General features: G+C 47.9%; 2 protein-coding genes across 4 annotated transcripts in view; one reads left to right on the top strand and one right to left on the bottom strand.

The window, feature by feature from the left end:
* Nucleotides 1–15,678, bottom strand: part of nup188 (nucleoporin 188) — a 26,841-nt gene extending 11,163 nt beyond the window's left edge. Inside the window, exons 1-27 of the mRNA XM_061263531.1 lie at nucleotides 15,597–15,678; nucleotides 14,734–14,788; nucleotides 14,420–14,493; nucleotides 14,219–14,303; nucleotides 13,685–13,765; nucleotides 13,186–13,230; nucleotides 12,665–12,757; nucleotides 11,807–11,926; nucleotides 11,364–11,575; nucleotides 11,140–11,254; nucleotides 10,442–10,642; nucleotides 10,089–10,178; nucleotides 9,731–9,796; nucleotides 9,368–9,487; nucleotides 9,132–9,258; nucleotides 8,785–8,940; nucleotides 8,563–8,689; nucleotides 8,187–8,274; nucleotides 7,999–8,075; nucleotides 7,711–7,825; nucleotides 7,151–7,271; nucleotides 6,546–6,612; nucleotides 6,334–6,459; nucleotides 5,757–5,890; nucleotides 5,301–5,407; nucleotides 4,894–5,100; nucleotides 198–367 (exon numbers count right to left, since the gene is read on the bottom strand). Of these exons, the coding sequence (XP_061119515.1) occupies nucleotides 198–367; nucleotides 4,894–5,100; nucleotides 5,301–5,407; nucleotides 5,757–5,890; nucleotides 6,334–6,459; nucleotides 6,546–6,612; nucleotides 7,151–7,271; nucleotides 7,711–7,825; nucleotides 7,999–8,075; nucleotides 8,187–8,274; nucleotides 8,563–8,689; nucleotides 8,785–8,940; nucleotides 9,132–9,258; nucleotides 9,368–9,487; nucleotides 9,731–9,796; nucleotides 10,089–10,178; nucleotides 10,442–10,642; nucleotides 11,140–11,254; nucleotides 11,364–11,575; nucleotides 11,807–11,926; nucleotides 12,665–12,757; nucleotides 13,186–13,230; nucleotides 13,685–13,765; nucleotides 14,219–14,303; nucleotides 14,420–14,493; nucleotides 14,734–14,788; nucleotides 15,597–15,622 (3,005 nt within the window). The 5' untranslated portion in view covers nucleotides 15,623–15,678. The remainder of the gene's footprint in view (nucleotides 1–197; nucleotides 368–4,893; nucleotides 5,101–5,300; nucleotides 5,408–5,756; nucleotides 5,891–6,333; nucleotides 6,460–6,545; nucleotides 6,613–7,150; nucleotides 7,272–7,710; nucleotides 7,826–7,998; nucleotides 8,076–8,186; nucleotides 8,275–8,562; nucleotides 8,690–8,784; nucleotides 8,941–9,131; nucleotides 9,259–9,367; nucleotides 9,488–9,730; nucleotides 9,797–10,088; nucleotides 10,179–10,441; nucleotides 10,643–11,139; nucleotides 11,255–11,363; nucleotides 11,576–11,806; nucleotides 11,927–12,664; nucleotides 12,758–13,185; nucleotides 13,231–13,684; nucleotides 13,766–14,218; nucleotides 14,304–14,419; nucleotides 14,494–14,733; nucleotides 14,789–15,596) is intronic.
* A 101-nt stretch (nucleotides 15,679–15,779) lies between these two features.
* dolk (dolichol kinase) lies at nucleotides 15,780–22,614 on the top strand. Of its 3 annotated transcripts, XM_061215794.1 has the most exons (3): nucleotides 15,780–16,018; nucleotides 16,194–16,350; nucleotides 16,733–22,614. In XM_061215794.1, the coding sequence occupies exon 3, from the start codon at nucleotides 16,876–16,878 to the stop codon at nucleotides 18,445–18,447; it is 1,572 nt and encodes a 523-aa protein (XP_061071778.1). In that variant the 5' UTR covers nucleotides 15,780–16,018; nucleotides 16,194–16,350; nucleotides 16,733–16,875; the 3' UTR covers nucleotides 18,448–22,614. The 3 variants fall into 3 exon arrangements, with proteins under 3 accessions (XP_061071778.1, XP_061071779.1, XP_061071777.1); XM_061215795.1 differs by lacking the exon at nucleotides 16,194–16,350; XM_061215793.1 differs by having other exon boundaries at nucleotides 15,780–16,350.
* Nucleotides 22,615–22,681: the final 67 nt, after the last annotated feature.

The raw sequence follows: 22,681 nt of genomic DNA, 5'->3' as shown, positions 1-22,681 counted from the left end.
AGCAGCCTCTCCGGCCGTTTCTTAGACGGGAATGATCGGACACTCGGCTCAACAGCCTATTCATCCCACCAGCAGCGTCCAGTGTGCAGGGCGTGGTGCTCAATGACCAGAGAGCAGCTCGGGGTGCACTCAGAGCTAATACACAAACACACAGACCCTCAGTGTGGGGCAGGGTGGGGCAGGGCAGGGGAGCTCACTTGGTGCGCAGCACTGAGATGGCACTCTCTCTCCGGTCCTGCCACAGCGCGTGCAGGAAGGCCACAGCAGCCCGGTGCAGCAGCGGGGGGCACCAGTACTTGCCCTGCTGCCTGGAGTCGATCAGGTCCAGCACCACCTGCAGACAGCTCCACTCGCCCAGCAGGAACTCCTGCACACAGGCGGTTAGAGTAACTACAGTGCTAACACTGCACAGACACACACAGGCACGCTAACACTGCACAGACACACACAGACACGCTAACACTGCACAGACACACACAGGCACGCTAACACTGCACAGACACACACAGACACGCTAACACTGCACAGACACACACAGGCACGCTAACACTGCACAGACACACACAGGCGCGCTAACACTGCACAGACACACACAGGCACGCTAACACTGTACAGACACACACAGGCACGCTAACACTGCACAGACACACACAGGCACGCTAACACTGCACAGACACACACAGGCACGCTAACACTGCACAGACACACACAGGTGTGCTAACACTGCACAGACACACACAGGCACGCTAACACTGCACAGACACACACAGGCACGCTAACACTGCACAGACACACACAGGTGTGCTAACACTGCACAGACACACACAGGCGTGCTAACACTGCACAGACACACACAGGCGTGCTAACACTGCACAGACACACACAGGCGTGCTAACACTGCACAGACACACACACACACACACACACACACACACACAGGCGGTTAGAGTAACTACAGCGCTAACACTGCACAGACACACACAGGCACGCTAACACTGCACAGACACACACAGGCACGCTAACACTGTACAGACACACACAGGCACGCTAACACTGCACAGACACACACAGGCGTGCTAACACTGCACAGACACACACAGGCGTGCTAACACTGCACAGACACACACAGGCGTGCTAACACTGCACAGACACACACAGGCGTGCTAACACTGCACAGACACACACAGGCGTGCTAACACTGCACAGACACAAACAGGCATGCTAACACTGCACAGACACACACAGGCATGCTAACACTGCACAGACACACACAGGCACGCTAACACTGCACAGACACACACAGGCACGCTAACACTGCACAGACACACACAGGCACGCTAACACTGCACAGACACACACAGGCATGCTAACACTGCACAGACACACACAGGCGCGCTAACACTGCACAGACACACACAGGCGCGCTAACACTGCACAGACACACACAGGCACGCTAACACTGCACAGACACACACAGGCACGCTAACACTGCACAGACACACACAGGCACGCTAACACTGCACAGACACACACAGGCACGCTAACACTGCACAGACACACACAGGCACGCTAACACTGCACAGACACACACAGGCACGCTAACACTGCACAGACACACACAGGCACGCTAACACTGCACAGACACACACAGGCGTGCTAACACTGTACAGACACACACAGGCGGTTAGAGTAACTACAGCACTAACACTGCACAGACACACACAGGCGTGCTAACACTGCACAGACACACACAGGCACGCTAACACTGCACAGACACACACAGGCGTGCTAACACTGCACAGACACACACAGGCACGCTAACACTGCACAGACACACACAGGTGTGCTAACACTGCACAGACACACACAGGCGTGCTAACACTGCACAGACACACACAGGCACGCTAACACTGCACAGACACACACAGGCACGCTAACACTGCACAGACACACACAGGCGTGCTAACACTGCACAGACACACACAGGCACGCTAACACTGCACAGACACACACAGGCACGCTAACACTGCACAGACACACACAGGCGTGCTAACACTGCACAGACACACACAGGCGTGCTAACACTGCACAGACACACACAGGCACGCTAACACTGCACAGACACACACAGGCGTGCTAACACTGCACAGACACAAACAGGTGTGCTAACACTGCACAGACACACACAGGCATGCTAACACTGCACAGACACACACAGGCATGCTAACACTGCACAGACACACACAGGCACGCTAACACTGCACAGACACACACAGGCACGCTGACACTGCACAGACACACACAGGCACGCTAACACTGCACAGACACACACAGGCATGCTAACACTGCACAGACACACACAGGCATGCTAACACTGCACAGACACACACAGGCACGCTAACACTGCACAGACACACACAGGCACGCTAACACTGCACAGACACACACAGGCACGCTAACACTGCACAGACACACACAGGCGTGCTAACACTGTACAGACACACACAGGCGGTTAGAGTAACTACAGCACTAACACTGCACAGACACACACAGGCGTGCTAACACTGCACAGACACACACAGGCACGCTAACACTGCACAGACACACACAGGCACGCTAACACTGCACAGACACACACAGGCATGCTAACACTGCACAGACACACACAGGCACGCCGACACTGCACAGACACACACAGGCACGCTGACACTGCACAGACACACACAGGCACGCTAACACTGCACAGACACACACAGGCATGCTAACACTGCACAGACACACACAGGCACGCTAACACTGCACAGACACACACAGACACGCTAACACTGCACAGACACACACAGGCACGCTAACACTGCACAGACACACACAGACACGCTAACACTGCACAGACACACACAGGCATGCTAACACTGCACAGACACACACAGGCGTGCTAACACTGCACAGACACACACAGGCACGCTAACACTGCACAGACACACACAGGCACGCTAACACTGCACAGACACACACAGACACGCTAACACTGCACAGACACACACAGGCACGCTAACACTGCACAGACACACACAGACACGCTAACACTGCACAGACACACACAGGCACGCTAACACTGCACAGACACACACAGGCACGCTAACACTGCACAGACACACACAGGCACGCTAACACTGCACAGACACACACAGGCGTGCTAACACTGTACAGACACACACAGGCGGTTAGAGTAACTACAGCACTAACACTGCACAGACACACACAGGCGTGCTAACACTGCACAGACACACACAGGCACGCTAACACTGCACAGACACACACAGGCACGCTAACACTGCACAGACACACACAGGCATGCTAACACTGCACAGACACACACAGGCACGCCGACACTGCACAGACACACACAGGCACGCTGACACTGCACAGACACACACAGGCACGCTAACACTGCACAGACACACACAGGCATGCTAACACTGCACAGACACACACAGGCATGCTAACACTGCACAGACACACACAGGCACGCTAACACTGCACAGACACACACAGGCACGCTAACACTGCACAGACACACACAGGCACGCTAACACTGCACAGACACACACAGGCGTGCTAACACTGTACAGACACACACAGGCGGTTAGAGTAACTACAGCACTAACACTGCACAGACACACACAGGCACGCTAACACTGCACAGACACACACAGGTGTGCTAACACTGCACAGACACACACAGGCGTGCTAACACTGCACAGACACACACAGGCACGCTAACACTGCACAGACACACACAGGTGTGCTAACACTGCACAGACACACACAGGCGTGCTAACACTGCACAGACACACACAGGCGTGCTAACACTGCACAGACACACACACACACACACACACACACACACACACACAGGCGGTTAGAGTAACTACAGCGCTAACACTGCACAGACACACACAGGCACGCTAACACTGCACAGACACACACAGGCACGCTAACACTGTACAGACACACACAGGCACGCTAACACTGCACAGACACACACAGGTGTGCTAACACTGCACAGACACACACAGGCGTGCTAACACTGCACAGACACACACAGGCGTGCTAACACTGCACAGACACACACAGGCGTGCTAACACTGCACAGACACACACAGGCGTGCTAACACTGCACAGACACACACAGGCACGCTAACACTGCACAGACACACACAGGCATGCTAACACTGCACAGACACACACAGGCACGCCAACACTGCACAGACACACACAGGCATGCTAACACTGCACAGACACACACAGGCATGCTAACACTGCACAGACACACACAGGCACGCTAACACTGCACAGACACACACAGGCACGCTAACACTGCACAGACACACACAGGCACGCTAACACTGCACAGACACACACAGGCACGCTAACACTGCACAGACACACACAGGCGTGCTAACACTGTACAGACACACACAGGCGGTTAGAGTAACTACAGCACTAACACTGCACAGACACACACAGGCGTGCTAACACTGCACAGACACACACAGGCACGCTAACACTGCACAGACACACACAGGTGTGCTAACACTGCACAGACACACACAGGCACGCTAACACTGCACAGACACACACAGGTGTGCTAACACTGCACAGACACACACAGGCGTGCTAACACTGCACAGACACACACAGGCACGCTAACACTGCACAGACACACACAGGTGTGCTAACACTGCACAGACACACACAGGCGTGCTAACACTGCACAGACACACACAGGCACGCTAACACTGCACAGACACACACAGGCACGCTAACACTGCACAGACACACACAGGCCTACAGAACAAGGTCACTGACGCAGGTCCTTCGCTGACTCACCTTCGACCCCTCCGGCCCGTCCTTCACTTCCAGGTTGAGGAAAAGCTCGATGAGGCCCGGCTGCGTCTCCACGGCGACGGTGAGGAACTCCAGGGTCATGACCTTGATGCGCACGTCCTCGGTCTTGCTCTGCAGCCGGATCAGGAAGGCGTCTCGGATCGCCGCTGCGTCACCGCCCAGGCACGCGTACACCGACATGGGGGCCACCTGCCAATCAAACCCACCAACTCAACACTCCGAACCTACATCACAAAACTCCAGTGTCATTTTACAGAGCGGAGATGAACCCCCTGCACTCGATTTTGACAGATGTATATAAATAAACATTTCTGAAAGTATTTCGGTCGCCTGTCCTACAGATACGGTGTCGGACCTGAGAGGCCTGTGGCGCGTGAGAGGCAGGTTACCGTGGCGAGCCTCTTCAGGAGCTGTATGGCGAGTCTGGGCAGGGCCGGGTCGTGTTTGTGGTAGATGTACTTCGCCAGGACTGCAATCAGGTTGTTTCCATGGCCACCTGAAAAGCAGCATTTCATCAGACCATGTAGGTCTATATAATATCTTTTCTAATCCAAAGATGAAATATCATTCCATATATTTAGATGAAAGTATGAGTCGCTCACATAGCCCTCCCCTTTAAGGTTTGCCTTTCCCCAGCAAACTTAATTTGTTGCAACTTACTTGCTGTAATGCTAAGACTATATGGAGCAACCAAATGTTACAAATAAAAGCCTGCAATCGTACCATATGGAATACGTTTTGTTTAATAAATATACTGCGATATGTGTAATGTGCCAGGGTAAAGAATTAGCTCCTGAAACTTTGAGGAGCCGCAGGGTATGACCACCAGGGGGCAGTGCTCTCACCGTGCTGTGTCAGTGCCTGCTCCAGGGGAGACACCACGTCAGACAGAGGCTTCAGCCGGATCACGTTGTTGGTGACGGAGAAGGCCAGCTTCACCGTCTGGATGAGGATCTGACCTGGACCCTCAGAACCACCGCTGCAGACGAGAGAGAGAGTGAGCACTCACACACAGAAACCTCCACGACCCACACGACACACGACACACGACACACGACACACGACACACGACACACGACACACGACACACGACACACACCACACACCACTCAAACATCCCACACACCACACACCACACACCACTCAAACATCCCACACACCACACACCACACACCACTCAAACATCCCACACACCACACACCACACACCACTCAAACATCCCACACACCACACACCACTCAAACATCCCACACACCACACACCACACACCACTCAAACATCCCACACACCACACACCACACGCCACACGCCACACGCCACACGCCACACGCCACACGCCACACGCCACACGCCACACGCCACACGCCACACACCACACACCACACACCACACACCACACACCACACAGTCTGAGGAGCTGACCTGCTGGGCTGGGCTGCCAGCACCACATCGATGGTGTCCACCCCGATTCCCATGATGTTGACCACAGCCTGCCCTGCGTCGGTGTTGGCCAGGCTGTAGATGCAGAGGGACTGCAGGCTGGGGGTGCTGTGGGGACAGGAACACGGTCAACATAACGGTCACAGCATCAGAGAACACAGAAACGTAGCGGGTCGAGGGCGCTCCATCCATACCTGCCCTCTGACTCTCCCTCAGGGCTCAGGTTGAGGATGGCATGAATGAGCTCCAGGATCAGACAGCCTGGGGGGCAGGGGGCAGGGGGCAGATTGAGGGGATTTAGAGCACAGAGTCTCCCCTTCACCAGGACTCACAGTTCACTCACGAAGCACCACACAACAGTCTAAACGCATAAAAACTCTCTCTTCGAATCTCGCCATGTTACCAATGGCTGTGTAAATATTACCAATATATACAATCATCTTTGAGCCAACAACTGGCTCAAAGAAACAGGAGCAATGCACATTGTAAACTAAAAAAAATAAATAAATAAAAATTTACCTTGGAATATTGGTTTATATTTTTGGTTGGTTTAATATTCACTATTAACATGACCACTGCTAACCGCCCTCTCCTCTTTCACTCCATAGGTGTTGTACCACACTGAATCACCCATAAGTAAAGGGTTTTCCCCTGCTAACCGCCCTCTCCTCTTTCACTCCATAGGTGTTGTACCACACTGAATCACCCATAAGGGTTTTCCCCTGCTTACCGATCCTCTCTCTCACTCCGTAGGTGTTGTACCACACTGAATCACCCATAAGGGTTTTCCCCTGCTTACCGATCCTCTCTCTCACTCCGTAGGTGTTGTAGCGCCACTTGTGGTAGGTGGGGAGCATCTCCTTCAGGACCAGCAGCACACAGGGGACCAGGCCCTTGTTCTGGGTGCTGCCCAGCTGGCCCTAAAGGGCCACAAACACACACAGAACTTCATTTACAGCATGGACGTTTCCATCATACTGTCGTTTAAAGCTTTGGGTTCTCACTGCTGAAGATTAGGCTTACAGTTGAATTCAGTGATAAATCAGTGTCTCTTAATAATACGTTTTTTTTTTTGTTTTTTTTAGCTGATGCTTTTATCCATAATGACTTAGTTATTTAGACAAAGCTGGGGACTACCCTCAGCAATGTGGGGTCAAGGGCCTTGCTCAAGGGCCCAACAGCAGTGCAGATCTTATTGTAGCTACACTGGGACTTGAACCAGCAACCTTCCAAGTGCTAGTCACGCACGTTAGGCACTAGGCTACAGGCTGGCTACAGACCGCCCTCATCCTAACCCCACATGTTCGTCATGCGAGGAGCTCGGAGGACCAGGCCTGGAGGGAGGAGTGGGTTATTCACCTTGACGAGGGTGGTGACGAGGCGCAGGAAGGCGATGGTCACTGCGTACTCTCCCCGAGGCTGCTCGATCAGCACCAGTAGGTTGCCATAGTTACCGGCCTTCATACCCTCAGCACTAGAGACACACATCGCATATTCATACATAATGCCACGACAAGAACATTTTATACAGAAATATCAATGTATTTACTTATTTTCCCTAAATATGCAGCTACTGCTTAAAGTAATTCCCTTTCTTAGCAGTTTCACTTAGCAGCCCCCTTGGTCAGCTGGGGGGTAGAGACTCACCTGACGGACTGCGCTATGTTGGTGAGGGGGGTGGAGGCGAACGGAAGGAATCCGGTGTGGTGTAAGCTGGACCAAACCTACACACAAAATGAGGGATACATGTTTTCACAACACCTCTGATTTGAGCAGGACGTGTTTCCATTTCTCGGGAGGGTAAAAGACATGGACCCTGGACCCGATCTTCTTACCTTCCCTGGCATCCGAGCTGCCAGCACTGTCAGGCAGTTCACACAGGAGGCTATCACATCTACAGGGGGGTTTATCACCGATGTCAGCCTGGACAAGAAATACAGAGTTAATAACGCAGCTCTACAGAGCTAAATGCAGTCAATAACACAGCTCTACAGTCCTAAAGACACAGTCAATAACACAGCTCTACAGTCCTAAAGACACAGTCAATAACACAGCTCTACAGTCCTAAAGACACAGTCAATAACACAGCTCTACAGTCCTAAAGACACAGTCAATAACACAGCTCTACAGTCCTAAAGACACAGTCAATAACACAGACTAAATAAGTACTTGTGCAGTGATCTGACTCAGGTGCGACTCGGGCGGTCTCACCTCTGCAGCAGCATGTAGATGCGGGAGGTGATCGGCAGGAGACAGTCAGACACGGTCCAGTCTGTGCTGATCACCTTGTGCACCAGGTCCAGGATGGGCTTCACCCTCTCACAGTGCAGGATCACGTCTGGGGAGCGAATCAGAGGGGAGGGGCGGGGTCAGGCACAGGCAGAGGGGAGTGGAGTGGCGGTCTCCGCGGGCGGTCAGACGGGCTGGGCTCACCTGCGGTGGAGACCACGTGCAGCAGCATCTCGATCTCGCAGGTGAACAGCGTCCAGGAGCTGTAGGAGTAGTCCCAGCGCACCATGTAGCCCTGATCCCCCGGGACCACCTGGCCGAAGGAGCCCTGCGGCATGCGCAGGTTGGTCTGGCCCAGACCTGCGGGAAAGGGCCGCCATTTTAATAACACACGTCACTACAGCAACGCGATTTAACACCAATCCACAGCGCTGGAGAGGAGATGATAAACAAAACCCAACTTAGAAAAATGACAAGCAAGCTCACACATTCAAAACACGACGGATGGTCGTATTAAACGTGTTCATGTGAAAAGGTGGTGTGCAGCGTACCAAGAGGGTAGAGGAGCTTGGGTGTCTGTCTCCGCCACAGAGTCTCATCCTCCCGGGAGAGGATGTCATTGGGCTTGTGCTTGTACACCTCCGTGTAGAAGCACATCTTGTCCAGAAAGCTGTAGACCTGGAAGACAAACACTGGTGGTTACCAACAGGGGACATACGGCACGGTGAGAACAGTAGAGCCTGCGGTCTATCCCTGCGGAGATACAGGGCCTGGGGCTCGGCTCTACCTTCTTGGCGGTGGGCTTGTCGGACAGCAGGGCGGTCAGCAGCTGGAGGAGCGGTCCGATCTTGTGAGGGAAAATCCCGAGAGCGCTGTCCAGGATCATTCCCAATCCCGCGTTGGGCTTCTGAAGAAGGGAAACTGTCGTCATCAGAGAGCATCCAAAAACTCGAATCTAAGCCAGCTCACACCTGGACTTCACAACCGAAGCAGAAATGGGAATTGAAACTTCAGAAGTGTCTCTCACAAGGTTTATTTATAGAAGTGGAGAGCACAGAAAAGAAAGAAGAACCATATTGTTCACTTGTATTCTGAAATAACCTAGTAATTCAGAGATTAATAACTGTGCCACTTCAGCCCCTCAGCTCACCGTCTCCCAGAAGAGCTCAGCCAGGTTAGGAGCAGACAGGACCTCACAGGCCACATTGATCAGGTGCTGGAACAAAGAAGGACCACGTTACAGCCTGCTGAAGTCAACTGTTCCCAATGGTCAAAAACGTGCCCACACGCTGTTTTGTTACGGCTGGTTTAGGCTCTCTCAACTGAAACGTCGCCCGACATTGACTATGCTCGTCGTTTCATTTTAAATATACTTAATTTATGAAGTAGAAACCCAATGTCACTGCGACCAGCAATGTTGCTGGTCACAGCAACGGTCGCCCGACGGGAGTATAAACCAGCCTTAAGTCACACTTCCCTCTCCTTCCCTGTACAAGCCATGTCCTTACCTGCTGGCTTCCAAGAGTGTCCTCTTCAAAGGAGGTGATGACGAAGGAGATGAGGCCGTAGATACACATGCGTGCGGTGCTGGCTGTGCACTGAAAGACCACACGGAGAGTGTCAACTGTGGAAATCTGGGTGCAGAGTCCCCATTAGGGCTGTAAATATACTGATGGGACAGACAAGATGGGCCTGCTAAAAGTTTATGAGGGGAAATTCAAGAGTGGTCAGACAAAAATCCTGCAGACAAAAGACAAATCAAACATATTGAGCCAGATGGGCAGCGAGTCAGTAATAATGTGTGTGATCTGCTGCACTGAGCATGTGCAGAGGCGACAGAAGTCTCTGGTTGACGGCGTACATTGTTGGCGCTGCCCCCCAGAGCCTGCAGCATGGTGGTCAGGTACTGGAACACGGCCAGCTGCAGGGCGGTGTTGCCGATCCGACGGACTACCGGACTGGACTCGTCCGGGTTGAGCGTGTGCCGCAGCAGAACCCAGGCCAGCAGAACCGGGGCGTGGTGGGGGATGTCCCCGAAATTGAGCAGAATTTGGTCCATCTCCTGAAGTGGTTCAAAAGAGAAGAAGAGTATAGCTTGACCAGTTCTCTACATAAGACCAACATGCTCTACGTGTGCACATTTAGAGAGCTAGAAAGTAGAATCGCACAGTTATAAACTCATCTGTCAACAGAAGTGGGGATAAAACCTGACATAGCCTACTAATTAAGCTCTTTTATTATGACCAATAGAAAATTCTGAATTTCCATGAATTAAAAAAGTATTGATTAAATCCCAAAGCTACATGTAAAAGGGGGACTACCTGAAAGGTTTATTTTGCATATGTACATAGACTTTCATCACATACATCTTTAGCCTTCAGGTTTCCAGTTGTCGTATTTGGGTGCAACTATTAAACAGAAGCTAGACAGGTAGGAGGTAGACCAGCTAATATCAAACTAATGGCTCAAGAAAATGAACCCATCTTTGCTCATCTTTCAATATCACTGGTGATATCGAACAATATCACACCAGTATTCACACAAGTGATGTGATCTTACTTTGCAGATGTCAGGACAATTTGAAAACTGGTGCTGCTCTGTGCGATCCTCGAGGGCACACTTGTGCAGGAAGTCTATGTCCATTCCCTCGACCAGGATCAGAGAGCTCAGGTACCTGCAAAGCACATAAGGTCAAATGCAAGATTCACCACCACAGAAAAAGGTTTAAGAACGTTAAGAACAGCAACGAAAATGCGAATCAAAAGCAGGATGCTGATTTTTACCCGATCCGATCAACCAACACATCCATGCTCTTGTCTACCAGATGCCGGTTTGTCTGCCTTTGTCCAAACCCTTGCTCCTTGAAGATCTTAGTGAAGGAGAGCAGGTCTGTGGGCGCCATCTCGAAGTAGGCGTAGTACAGGAAGAGGATTTCCAAAAGGAGAGACTGCTCCCGAAGACACTGCAGGAACCAGCGAGACGCCTGCCTCTCCGTCTCCACAAAGCACAGAGACACAATCCTTAATGTCCATTACACAGTCACACAAACACAATGAGGGACCACAGCGCTAAAAGACCAGACACCGAGCTGAACAGCCTCATGTCCACATTAACAGAACAGGACTGAAACAATGCAAGAATAGGACGACCTTGTGTGCATACAGAGCAAATCTAGTGAATTCACTGAACAACAAAAAACATAAATATAAAAAAGAAATTTAAGTACCATGAGGTTTCCATGGCTCTCCCATGTCGGTGCCTCCGCTTTGAACAGGGTCTCAAACTGCTGCTGGTACTTGATCACCAGGTCCTTCTCCAGCTTGCTCACACAGTTGGAGTACTCCGCCTGAGTCATAAAATAACAGCGTCACCACTGGAGACAAGGCTGTGCCATTTCAGATTTTACACATTGCATTCCTTGGTCATATACACTTGGTGAGCACTTCATTAGGTATTTATTATTTATTTTTTAGACTTATTGGTCTCCTGTTGGTGTAGTCTATCCACTTAAGATTTGACTTGTTGTGTGTTCAGTGATGCTGTTCTGCATACCACTGTTGTAATGTGTGGTTATTTGCGTTACTGTCGCCTTCCTGTCAGCTTTGACCAGTCTGGCCATTCTCCTCTTACGTCTCTCATTAACAACACAGTTCTGTCTGCAGAGCTGCTGCTCACTGTATTTTTTTTGTTTTTTTTGCACAATTCTCTGCAAACTGTTGTGTGTGAAAAATCAGCAGTATGAGATACTCAAACCACCCTATCTGGCACCAACAATTCTTTCGCAATGAAATTCACAGATGACATTTCTTCCCCATTTGGTCTGAGAAACAGCTGAACCTCTTGAACACATCTGCATGCTTTTAAGCATTTAGTTACTGCCAAATGATTGGCTGATTAAATATTTGCATTAACAAGCTGGCGTACAGGTCTACCTAATAAATTGCTCACTGAGTGTGTGTATATATATATATATATATATATATATAGACTTAATTTCCACCAGGCCAAAACTGGCATGTCTTTATTAGACTTTGCCACTCTAAGCTGCTCTAACATTGCCCCCACAGCGTTATGAGCACCACACCCTGAACGGATGCCTCTCGTCCTGGAAGAAGGTCAGAAGCAGGAGCACACAGCGTAACAGACAGATCCGCTCCTCATAGTAATAGTCAGCGATCTACACAGAGAGACAGACAGGAGGCGGTCAGAGACAGTGGGAATGCTTCACACAAACATACACAAGTCAACATGTTCATCGAAGTGACAAATGAAGATGAATACAGGTGCATTTATGCAGTAGGTGAATGATACAACAAACAGCGTCTATGCTTATCAGTTTAACATGACAAAAAAAAATCCCTAACATGTTACACTTGTGTCCTGAATGTAACATAGGTCCTAAAATGTCTAAAACAGCTACGGTGGAATCCATGATGCTAGTTCTGGGCATCGTTCCAATAACACTAGATACCCTAAGACCTTATAAGACTTTAATATAAAATCTTCAGGATTCATAAAGAGGTTTTGGCAATTAATTATATAATTATCCCAAAACCTACATGAAAATAAGGCAACATAAATATTGGCTGACTTTGCGATACACACCTTCAACAGCAGGGCCTGGCTCTGCCTTTCATCCTGCAGGACAGACTGAGAAAATGGCAAAATCATTAAAATGTCTACAACCCCCGGTATCATAGTGGTTTGCGGTATATGAAATGTCACCAGCTATATCATACGCCAAGTTACATTACCATAATATATCAAATCAGAACCCTCCCCACCCCATTCTCCTCTTCCGTTTACTTGGTTTGATCGAGCATGGGACATGGGCATTTCTATTTCAGAATAAATTTTCAAGCATTCAACTAGTTTCTGATCGTTTCTTAATGTTTCACTCATCACATTTTTATTAAACTGAGGCAAAATGACAAAAATTGTGTCACTGTCCGAATACTTATGGACCTGACTGTATGTATCAATGGTGACAAAGCACAGGCTACGCCATAAGGTGATTTTGCGGGACGCATGTAGGAGCCTTCACAGAAAGCATTACCCATTAATCCTCCTACCAGTATGTCCCTGCATTACAGGGACCCTGTACCTTCATGGTGTTGCGAGTTCCTCTGTAATCCTCCTGCAAGTAACATTCCAGTATCTGCACGCTCTGCTGTTCATCCAGACCCTGAACGAAACGGACATGGTAAATGGTTGGCATTTATATAGCGCCTTTATCCAAAGCGCTGTACAATTGATGCTTCTCATTCACCCATTCATACACACACTCACACACCGACGGCGATTGGCTGCCATGCAAGGTGCCGACCAGCTCGTCAGGAGTATTTGGGGGTTAGGTGTCTTGCTCAGGGACACTTCAACACAGCCCGGGCGGGGAATCGAACCGGCAACCCTCCGACTGCCAGACGACTGCTCTTATTGCCTGAGCTATGTCGCCCCACATGTATAAAGACAACACACCGAGGAAGATCGAAGCGCATTAGCATGTAGTCATCACTCTGCACAATAAATACACTAAAGTTGCAATCATTTTTTTGTGGGAGCTGTGAACCACTATCTTTATATGGATCAAGCTTCCTTCTATAATCCAAAGCCAACCCTCATATCTGTAGATACTTACCAGGAGCTTACTGATTCTCAGGCCAAAGTCTTTCATTGGTTGAGTAACATTCTTATCAGCCTTCAACTTGTCAGCCGATGATGGACTATAACAGAGCAAATATTCATTTCAGGACAAACGTTTCATTATAATTTATTACGTTTGCCATGGAAGCCAAGGTGACAGGACACGAATAGCAGGACAGGCTGAACCATAACATACCTGGGTGTTTTATAGTAGCACAATCCCAGGTGCAAGCGCTCCCAATTTCTGTCCAGTTCCGCTTCGATTTGGGCCTTCATCCAAGGAGGAAAAAATAAAAGTGAAACTGATATTACTGGACTGAATCACGTTGACTAAATCAACGCAGGACCGTATACAGGTTTAGGAAACGTATGTGTGTCGGATCGCAGCTTACATTTCCCCAACATATTTCTAAATCAAGAATTAAACATAATTCGGCTTAAATAGTTGGATTCATTAAAACAAAAAGCACATGAAAACAAGTATCACGAACATTGATAAATTGCTCGTACCGGTTCTCTCAATGCGGATCTTCCCAGCAGGATGGTCCATAGCTCTCGACTGCTCCTACAAAAACAGACACTTGTTAGAAATGCAGGTTCAATATCTGTCTGCAATGCAATTCCACACATTCCACTTACAGGGTAGCGGCAAACGACAAACTGGGCGAGTATTGTTTCGCCAACCTTTATTTAGCTACTGTTAGCTGTCATTTGGAATGTTAGCTGACAAATTAATTAATGTAACGTGAATTAACGTTAGTCCTCTGATTTGCTACGTAGGGGAATACAAGCTTGATCGGTCCAAATATCTCGTTTGATAGCAACAAGTTTAAGAATTAGAAACTAGCCAACGGCCCCTCACAAATCATGTAATAGCTAACTAGTATGAGACAATCAATTGGTTACTAACTTAGCATGCTAACAACTAGATTAGCAAGTTTTCAGTTTGGCTTTTAATACATTTGAGCTTTCACAGCCAAAGCACAAGTTGTCAGTCGGACAGTCTAGCTAGGTAAAACATAGCTAATATCGTAAATTGCTTTCATGTATAAAACCATTAATGTCAAGAGGGAAATGTACTGAATTTGAACATCTCTCCTAAAAGCGTATGTTTTTGGGGGCGCTTTGAAAACTAGTGCGCTAAATGCACATGCGTTCCCTCCTGAATTAAACTGACACTAGCTTGTTAGCCAGCTAACGTTAGCTGGCGACATACTGGAAGATTTAACCAGTTAATTACGCGTTCACAAATTTGTCCACATAGCTATATTGATATAGTAGTAATCTCCATTGTAAATGTCATTCGACAAAATACGCCGTATACAAAATTATTTATTTTGAAAAAATAACAATTTCTTTTTTCTTTCAAATACCTTCCACACATCTCCGAGGCCGCCATCTTTCCCCCTCCACGTGACCCGTCAAAGCGCGCACCTTCGTCATCTGACCAATCCACAGAACTGGACCAATCAATGTTCGGGGAGTTACACCTCCGGAAGAAATACGCAATTGTGCATAATACATACAATTACAATAATGTTATTCCACTAAATTTTACATCCGCTGGTCCGTCCACATATTATCGAGCTGTCTGAAAATATCTTGCAAGATTAGCGGTGTATCATTAGAATTGCAATTTTGTGACATGCGCCTGAAGAGCACGTGATTTTGTGTCAATATGGCTACCAGGGTCCTCTTGCCAGCTGTGACAGCGAAAAAAGAAACGAATCGAACATCATAGAGAGACCGCTCGTTTATTTTTTGTTTTTAAACACACTTACTTTACATCTGAAGGGTGAGTCAATACACATATGTCTTCAATTTTGTTTTTGTCTAGTTAACGAACTATGTTATTACGTGATCTGTCCCATATTAACCTTAGTCCTTATGCTAAGATACTGCTTAATGTCATTCCTTGCTTGGGGACTATTAGCTAATTAGCTAGCTAATAATATGCTTTCGTATCCTAGGTAGTTAGGTAGCATTACCGTTTCGTGCAAACGTAATATTCTCCGTAACATTAGAAGGCTGACTTAGCTAGCAAGCGAACTACATCTGCAACGAATCCCATTCATTCCATCGAAGAAGGTTGAATCGCTTGACTTGCCTTTTTCCAGAAGCAGCAAGGTAGGTACTATCAAATAACGGAAAATCGGAGTAGGCTAACATTACCTACATTACGTGTGTTAGAACTAAATGTTGTATTTTGCAATACATTGGTATTTTGTTAGCAATACAAGTACTGGATGCCTTTCTCTGGGGAGCAATATTGTATAAAAGCCTATCTTGTTAGTGACCACAATGTGTATAAGGAATCAACATTACTACCTAGTGAAATATCCCATGACCTGTTTTGTGTACATTTCATTATCGAATTTGAAAAAAAACTTTCCAAAGAACGTATTACTTAGCTAACGTTAGAATACAATGCATATTTTTTTCCGAGGAAAGGATGTTTGCAGTTTAATATTTTTATTGGATGTGTTTTGTGTATTGTTCTGTGTTTTAGGTGACATGAATTGGCAGGGGATGTACAGACGATGTTAACGTGTGAAAGTGAAAGAAACTGACTGCTCTGGAGGGCTGATTTTGTTTTTGGAGGACATCTGTCTGGAAGTGCAGCGTCTGGAGGCCGGACCCCCCCCTGCAGCCATGCTAGCCAATCCAGTGATTGTGGAGTCCCTTGTGGTGTTTGCCATTGTTCTATGTGTGCACTTTGTGGTGTGGAACCAGCTGTCGTGGTGCTCCATCGCCTTAGCCATCCAGGCCTTCTATGTGCAGCACAAATGGGACCGTCTGCTGAAGTCCGGTGGGGCCGTGTTTCAGTTCCGGCCATCGGCAACCAGCGGCATAGTGCCAGCGTCCATGGTGATGCCTCTCCTGGGCCTAGCCCTGAGGGAACGCTGCGAGGCCTCGGGGAACGTCTACTTTGAGCGCTTCTCGATGGTGATCACGGTCACCGGCATGATGCTGGCGCTGTTCCTCTCCCTGATCGCCTTGGGCATCACCCGACCTGTGCCCACCAACACCTGCGTGGTGGCAGGCCTCGCCGGCAGCGTCGTCATGTACACCACCAAGCAGGCCCTGACCGTGTCGGAGGTCATCGAGGTCCTGGAAGTGCTCCTCATCTTCGTCTACCTCAGCCTGATCGTGCTGTACCTCCTGCCCCGCTGCTTCACGCCGGGCGAGGCCCTCCTCATAGTGGGCGGCATCAGCTTCATCATCAACCAGCTCATCAAACGCTCGCTCAACCTGGCGGAGGTGAAGGGGGACCCCGTGAACTACTTCCTGCCCGTGGTGGTGGTGGGGTCGCTGCTGTTGGGCATCTTCTTCACCCTGCTCTTCTGCTTCATGGAGTCGGAGACCTGGGTGTCCTCGCTCTTCTTCCACATGATGACGGCCGTGCTCGCCCTGGGGATCATCATGCCCTGGCTCTCGCTGCTCATCCGCAGGCACCCGCTCACCTGGCTGCTGGACTTTGTCACGCTCAACCAGAAGCGCCTCTACCTGCTGGCCTACTGGGTCCTGCTAGCTGCGCTAGCGTCCATGGTGGTCCTGCACCAGAACTACAGGAGGGCCTCCGGTTCCAAGAAGCACCAGGCCTCCACGGTGGTGCGGAAGTACTTCCACTTGATCGTGGTGGCCACCTATGTGCCGGGGCTGGTGTTTGACCGGCAGCTGCTCCACGTGGCTTCGGTAGGCTGCCTCGCGGCGTTCCTCCTCCTGGAGTACGTGCGGTACTTCAGGATCCGACCCCTGGGGCAGCTCCTGCGGCAGCTGCTCACGCTCTTTCTGGACGAACGGGACTCTGGGCCCCTCATCCTCACCCACATCTACCTGCTGCTGGGCATGTCCCTGCCCATCTGGCTGTTCCCGGGCCCCTGCGCCCCCAAGGGAAGCTTGCCCGGGGCAGGGGGCCTGGTGCCCTATGCCGGGGTGTTGGCCGTGGGGGTCGGGGATACGATGGCCTCGGTTTTTGGCAGCAGCATGGGGGAGATTCAGTGGCCGGGGACAAAGAAGACCATGGAGGGCACGGCGACCTCCATCTTCGCTCAGATCATCGCCGTCGTGATATTCCTCATCTTCGACGGGGCCATCAACCTGAACGCCAGCTACGCGTGGATCGTGGGTTCCATCGCCCTGGTGTCACTGTTGGAGGCCTACACCACCCAGATAGACAACCTTCTCCTCCCGCTCTACCTCTTCATCCTCTTCATGCTCTGAACTCGGCCTCAGACCGTACAGCACTGCAGGGGGGTAGTGAAGGTGCCACTCAGCTTGATGATTATTATGCTGTTGCTTTGAAGGCTTGGCTGTAAGTGGTAGACATCTGATGGCTTTATTTCTTGAAGTTGGAGAAAAGCCCAAAGTCCTTACATAGTACACCATAGAAGGGATTCAGGTGTTGTGGCAAAAGAAGGCTAGTCCAACTCGGGGAGACCATGAAAACCAGCCTGGTTATCCCAGCAGTAACAACTACAAAATGAAGGATAGCTCACTAGCACCTCTTTTTGTACTGCACTGAGAATTGTGTGTACAGGAAACACCATCACAAAAAAAAACATACAATGTAGGCTATATGAGGCTAATGTTTCATGCGGTACCTTTTGTACAATTAAAGATATGTACTACTACAAATATATCAATTATGTCGAATAACACTGGCAAATGAATTGGCTTTAGTGAGTACAGTAAACAACAGCAGTGTATTGAAAATGATCCTTCGGGTTTGAATAATATTTTTGCTTTTGCAGCATTACAGGGGAAAGCATGAGCCCAATTATTTTACATTGCACTGTCTTTAGACTAGACGGCTGTCACACACGTAATATAGTGGTTATTGAGCTGTAACATTTTTATTTGATACAAGTGATTATGGAATCCATTGCTCGTTTAGGGTCACCCACAGTGCTTACAGACATCCATTTATATAGCTGGATTGTTACAGGAGCCATTGAGGTGCAGTGCACTAGTCAAATGTACGCCCATTTTGAACCCCAAGTTGAAACTCTGTTGGTGGTTTGTTGCTGTGGACACCCGCAATATTCTGCACTGTCCTGTGCTTCTGACTCTTGTTGTGTTATTACTGTATTGCTGTGGATCTGCCCCTTTAAATTTCTTTGGGGAGATGTTCACACCTTACAGGTACCAAAGCAGTTGGAGGTCATTCATTATTAAATGAGAGGTTGGATTTCGCCATGTTGTGGATTTCTTTTTTGCAACAGCTGCAGAAACATTTGCACATAGCTTCAGGATTTGAGGCTGAGAAAATGGAGGACCTTTTTAAGTGATGATCAGTATATTCAATGCTAAATTCAGAGCATTTCAGTATGTGTGGCTTTCAAGAGCAGGTTTGTGGACCAGCATTTTAAGTATCTGTTGTAAATTTATTTATTTAAAGATTTATTTTCAGGTATATTAGTCTTAAATATAAAAGACATACTGTATTGGTAACCACATTTGCCTGTTTCACTTCGAGTGAAAGCTGACAGTGTGATTTTGAAGGTCCAAACTGATGCTTGCTCAATGGAAAATTGCAGCACATTTTCTGAATTGGTGCGAGATATGAATGAATAAGGTACAAAATGCTGTAATGTATAGACAGTACTGTAGTGTCTATACTTACACTGCACCCTGTGGTGTTTAGTAATAGGTACATCCATCAAAGCTCTCCTCGCTGCATTTCGTTCATGGACATATTCTTTACGATTGACACATTCCTGATCACTCGGTCAACAGGCAGAGCACAGTTGAGTGAATTTGGTGTTAATGAGTATCATAGTCATCCTAAAGGTGCATGTGTCTTTCCCATAATCCTAACCCCCCCCCCCCCAATGCCATAAACCTCCGTTAGTACTGGGTTGTTCCTCTCACCCCAGTCATGGGACACATCATGGAATTTGACACTGGAATCACTACAGTCAGTTCATTTGCTGTGTTAATAACTCACGTCCATGCTGCTGGCTTAATGACCAATTGTCAAACGTGATGCTGTGAATGCTGTCTTTTCTTTAGTGATGTGTCTGATATTGCCCCTTTTTTCATGATTTATTTGCATTAATAGTTTATTTGCACTGTAATGAATGTATTCATGTTTTTGACTAAACATGGTTCGCATTGTATACATTCTTTGGCTGATGTAGTGTTATTGCTTGAGTGTTTATGTTGTACAGGAACACAGTTGGTTTAGACCACGCATGTTAACGTAAGTGGTTTGCATCTAGAAACCACTGGCTACACATTTTATCTACCCCAGAAGGCCAAACTAAATTAAGTAAAAAGCAGGACGTCCAATATTCCTGATAAATCGAGACATTCCTAGTGTGCCATACACTGGACTCATGTGACAACAATAACCGTATTTCATTTAAAAGCTAATAATCTGAAAATTAAGGAATGAGATGCAAGCTACCAGGCTACATGAGTCCATGACATTGCTTGCACTGGAATGTCCCTATTCTAATGACAAATCTAAGTGTCACCCTCAAAGAATGTACTGGTCACGCAGTGTAGTAGCCTACATATCAGTGTAAAGTGTAGTAGCCTACATATCAGTGTAAAATGCCATGTCCTTGGTAAATTAGTAACACATGTCAAGGTTTGAGATCTCGATGGCACTTTAAAATTCTGATGATAGTTTAAATTCTTGTCACAATTCGGAGAAGGATATGCATTGATGGAAACATTGAAACAATTCCTCCTCTCACAGCTGGCCCAAGTAGCTCTGTTCATTACTGAAAACTGCAATCCAGATTTAGGGAATGGTTATCCGGCTGACGTTTAGCAATTGCATTCACCTGATTGCAGTTTTAAGATGTAGTCATTTCAGGCAATTTGACTTCGCATAGGATATTTGAGAATAATATTGCCATGTGCACCATTGATTCCCCATGTTCCATTGCATGTAATCTATATATGACAACTACGCTGCATCTACAAAGACAAAGTGGGCCAGAATTTAATAATTGAATTACTTTACCCAGTAGATTGTTTGCATGATGTTGCAGCTCAGTCTGTTGTGTTTTTTCTATTTTATATGTGCAATGTTTATTAAGAAACACATTCTTGCCTTGGCTTCTTGGCCATTGCTTTGCACCAGTATGGAGGCAGTGGTCAGCCTTGTCCAGTGCTGTATGGCAGATTGTTTCATGTTGAGGAACCACAGTTCATGTTGCAGCATTCAGGACAATCATGCAGAGGAATTTAACACCCATGGCAACAATCGCTGCTCCTAAGTGATTAGGATGGGTCAAATGCAGAGGACATATTTTGTTGCCTTAGACAGATAAATTAATAAAAAATAATGTAGGTCCAGCCAAACAAATACAGAATAAGGTGTAGCAATGTAGGAAATAACTCCATAACTCTTTTGAGAAAGAACAGGCAGTGGCATCGAGCAATGGCCTTTCTAAAACACAGTCAATTAAAAACAGGATATGTGCTGTTTATAACATATTAACCAGTGGCTGAATGAGATTGGTTGTAGGCAGGCAACAGTCAGTTTCACATTTATCTTGAGTGGTTGTGTGGAGCAGTCATTCACATTTGTGGTTTGCATAATAATATCAGGGGGCAGCCTGTAGCCTAGTGGCTAAGGTACATGACTTGGACATGTACTGGCTGGCGGTTCAAACAATGTAGCCACAATAAGATCCGCACAGCTGTTGGGGCCCCTGAGCAAGGCCCTTAACCCCACATTGCTCCAGGGGGGTTTGTCCCCTGCTTAGTCTAATCGACTGTAAGTCCCTTTGGATAAAAGCTTCAGCTAAATAACATGTAATGTAATATCCTCTTAACATTACCAGTGAGCCCCGAGTTTGAAACTGAAGAAGGCTTGAAGAATACTTGGCCATCCAGCTGTATACATGGGAAATAAAGTGTAAGAGTTCTCATTGACCTGTGTGTGAGGTGTCCTTGCGGGGATTAGGCACAAATAGACATCGTGCATTTCTGTAGAGCAAAAAGAAGTGGGGGGAAACATCACCAAAGACTGTCTGCTGCATGTCTTCACTCTATTACTGTAATTGCACTATGAAGACAAGCCATAATTCACCCTCTAGAGTTGCTGCATGACCATTCAGTTTAATACCATGTATACATGTCCAGCTTCTAACATGATACAATCTGCCATAATTACATTATATATTCAGATCTTGTAGTATCAAGTATCATGAAACCATTAGCCTCTGATACTGTATATTCAGTATTCTGTTTACTTGACTGAATATATGAGCGATTTTCAGCAGTGTTTCTGTATATGTATAGTATAGAATTTGCTTTATAAGTAGCATGTACTGCTTTTGTATACTTGTAACATCTCTCTCTGATTGAATAATGTTGGGTTAAAAGGGAATGGAGGACATATCAATAAATAGGGATTTGTACAACCTGGCTGCAGTGTGCAGACATCCATGCTTTTAATAACTGATATTTCTCTCCCTTGTGCCACATTTACAGG

Source organism: Conger conger, chromosome 12 (assembly GCF_963514075.1).
Source record: "Conger conger chromosome 12, fConCon1.1, whole genome shotgun sequence".
Classification (NCBI taxonomy): Eukaryota; Metazoa; Chordata; class Actinopteri; order Anguilliformes; family Congridae; genus Conger; species Conger conger.
This window is presented reverse-complemented; position numbering and strand designations above follow the sequence as displayed.

Bases quoted from the DNA above. Each gene is read 5' to 3' on its own strand.
- dolk (XM_061215795.1), top strand. From the start codon at position 16,876: ATGCTAGCCAATCCAGTGATTGTGGAGTCCCTTGTGGTGTTTGCCATT.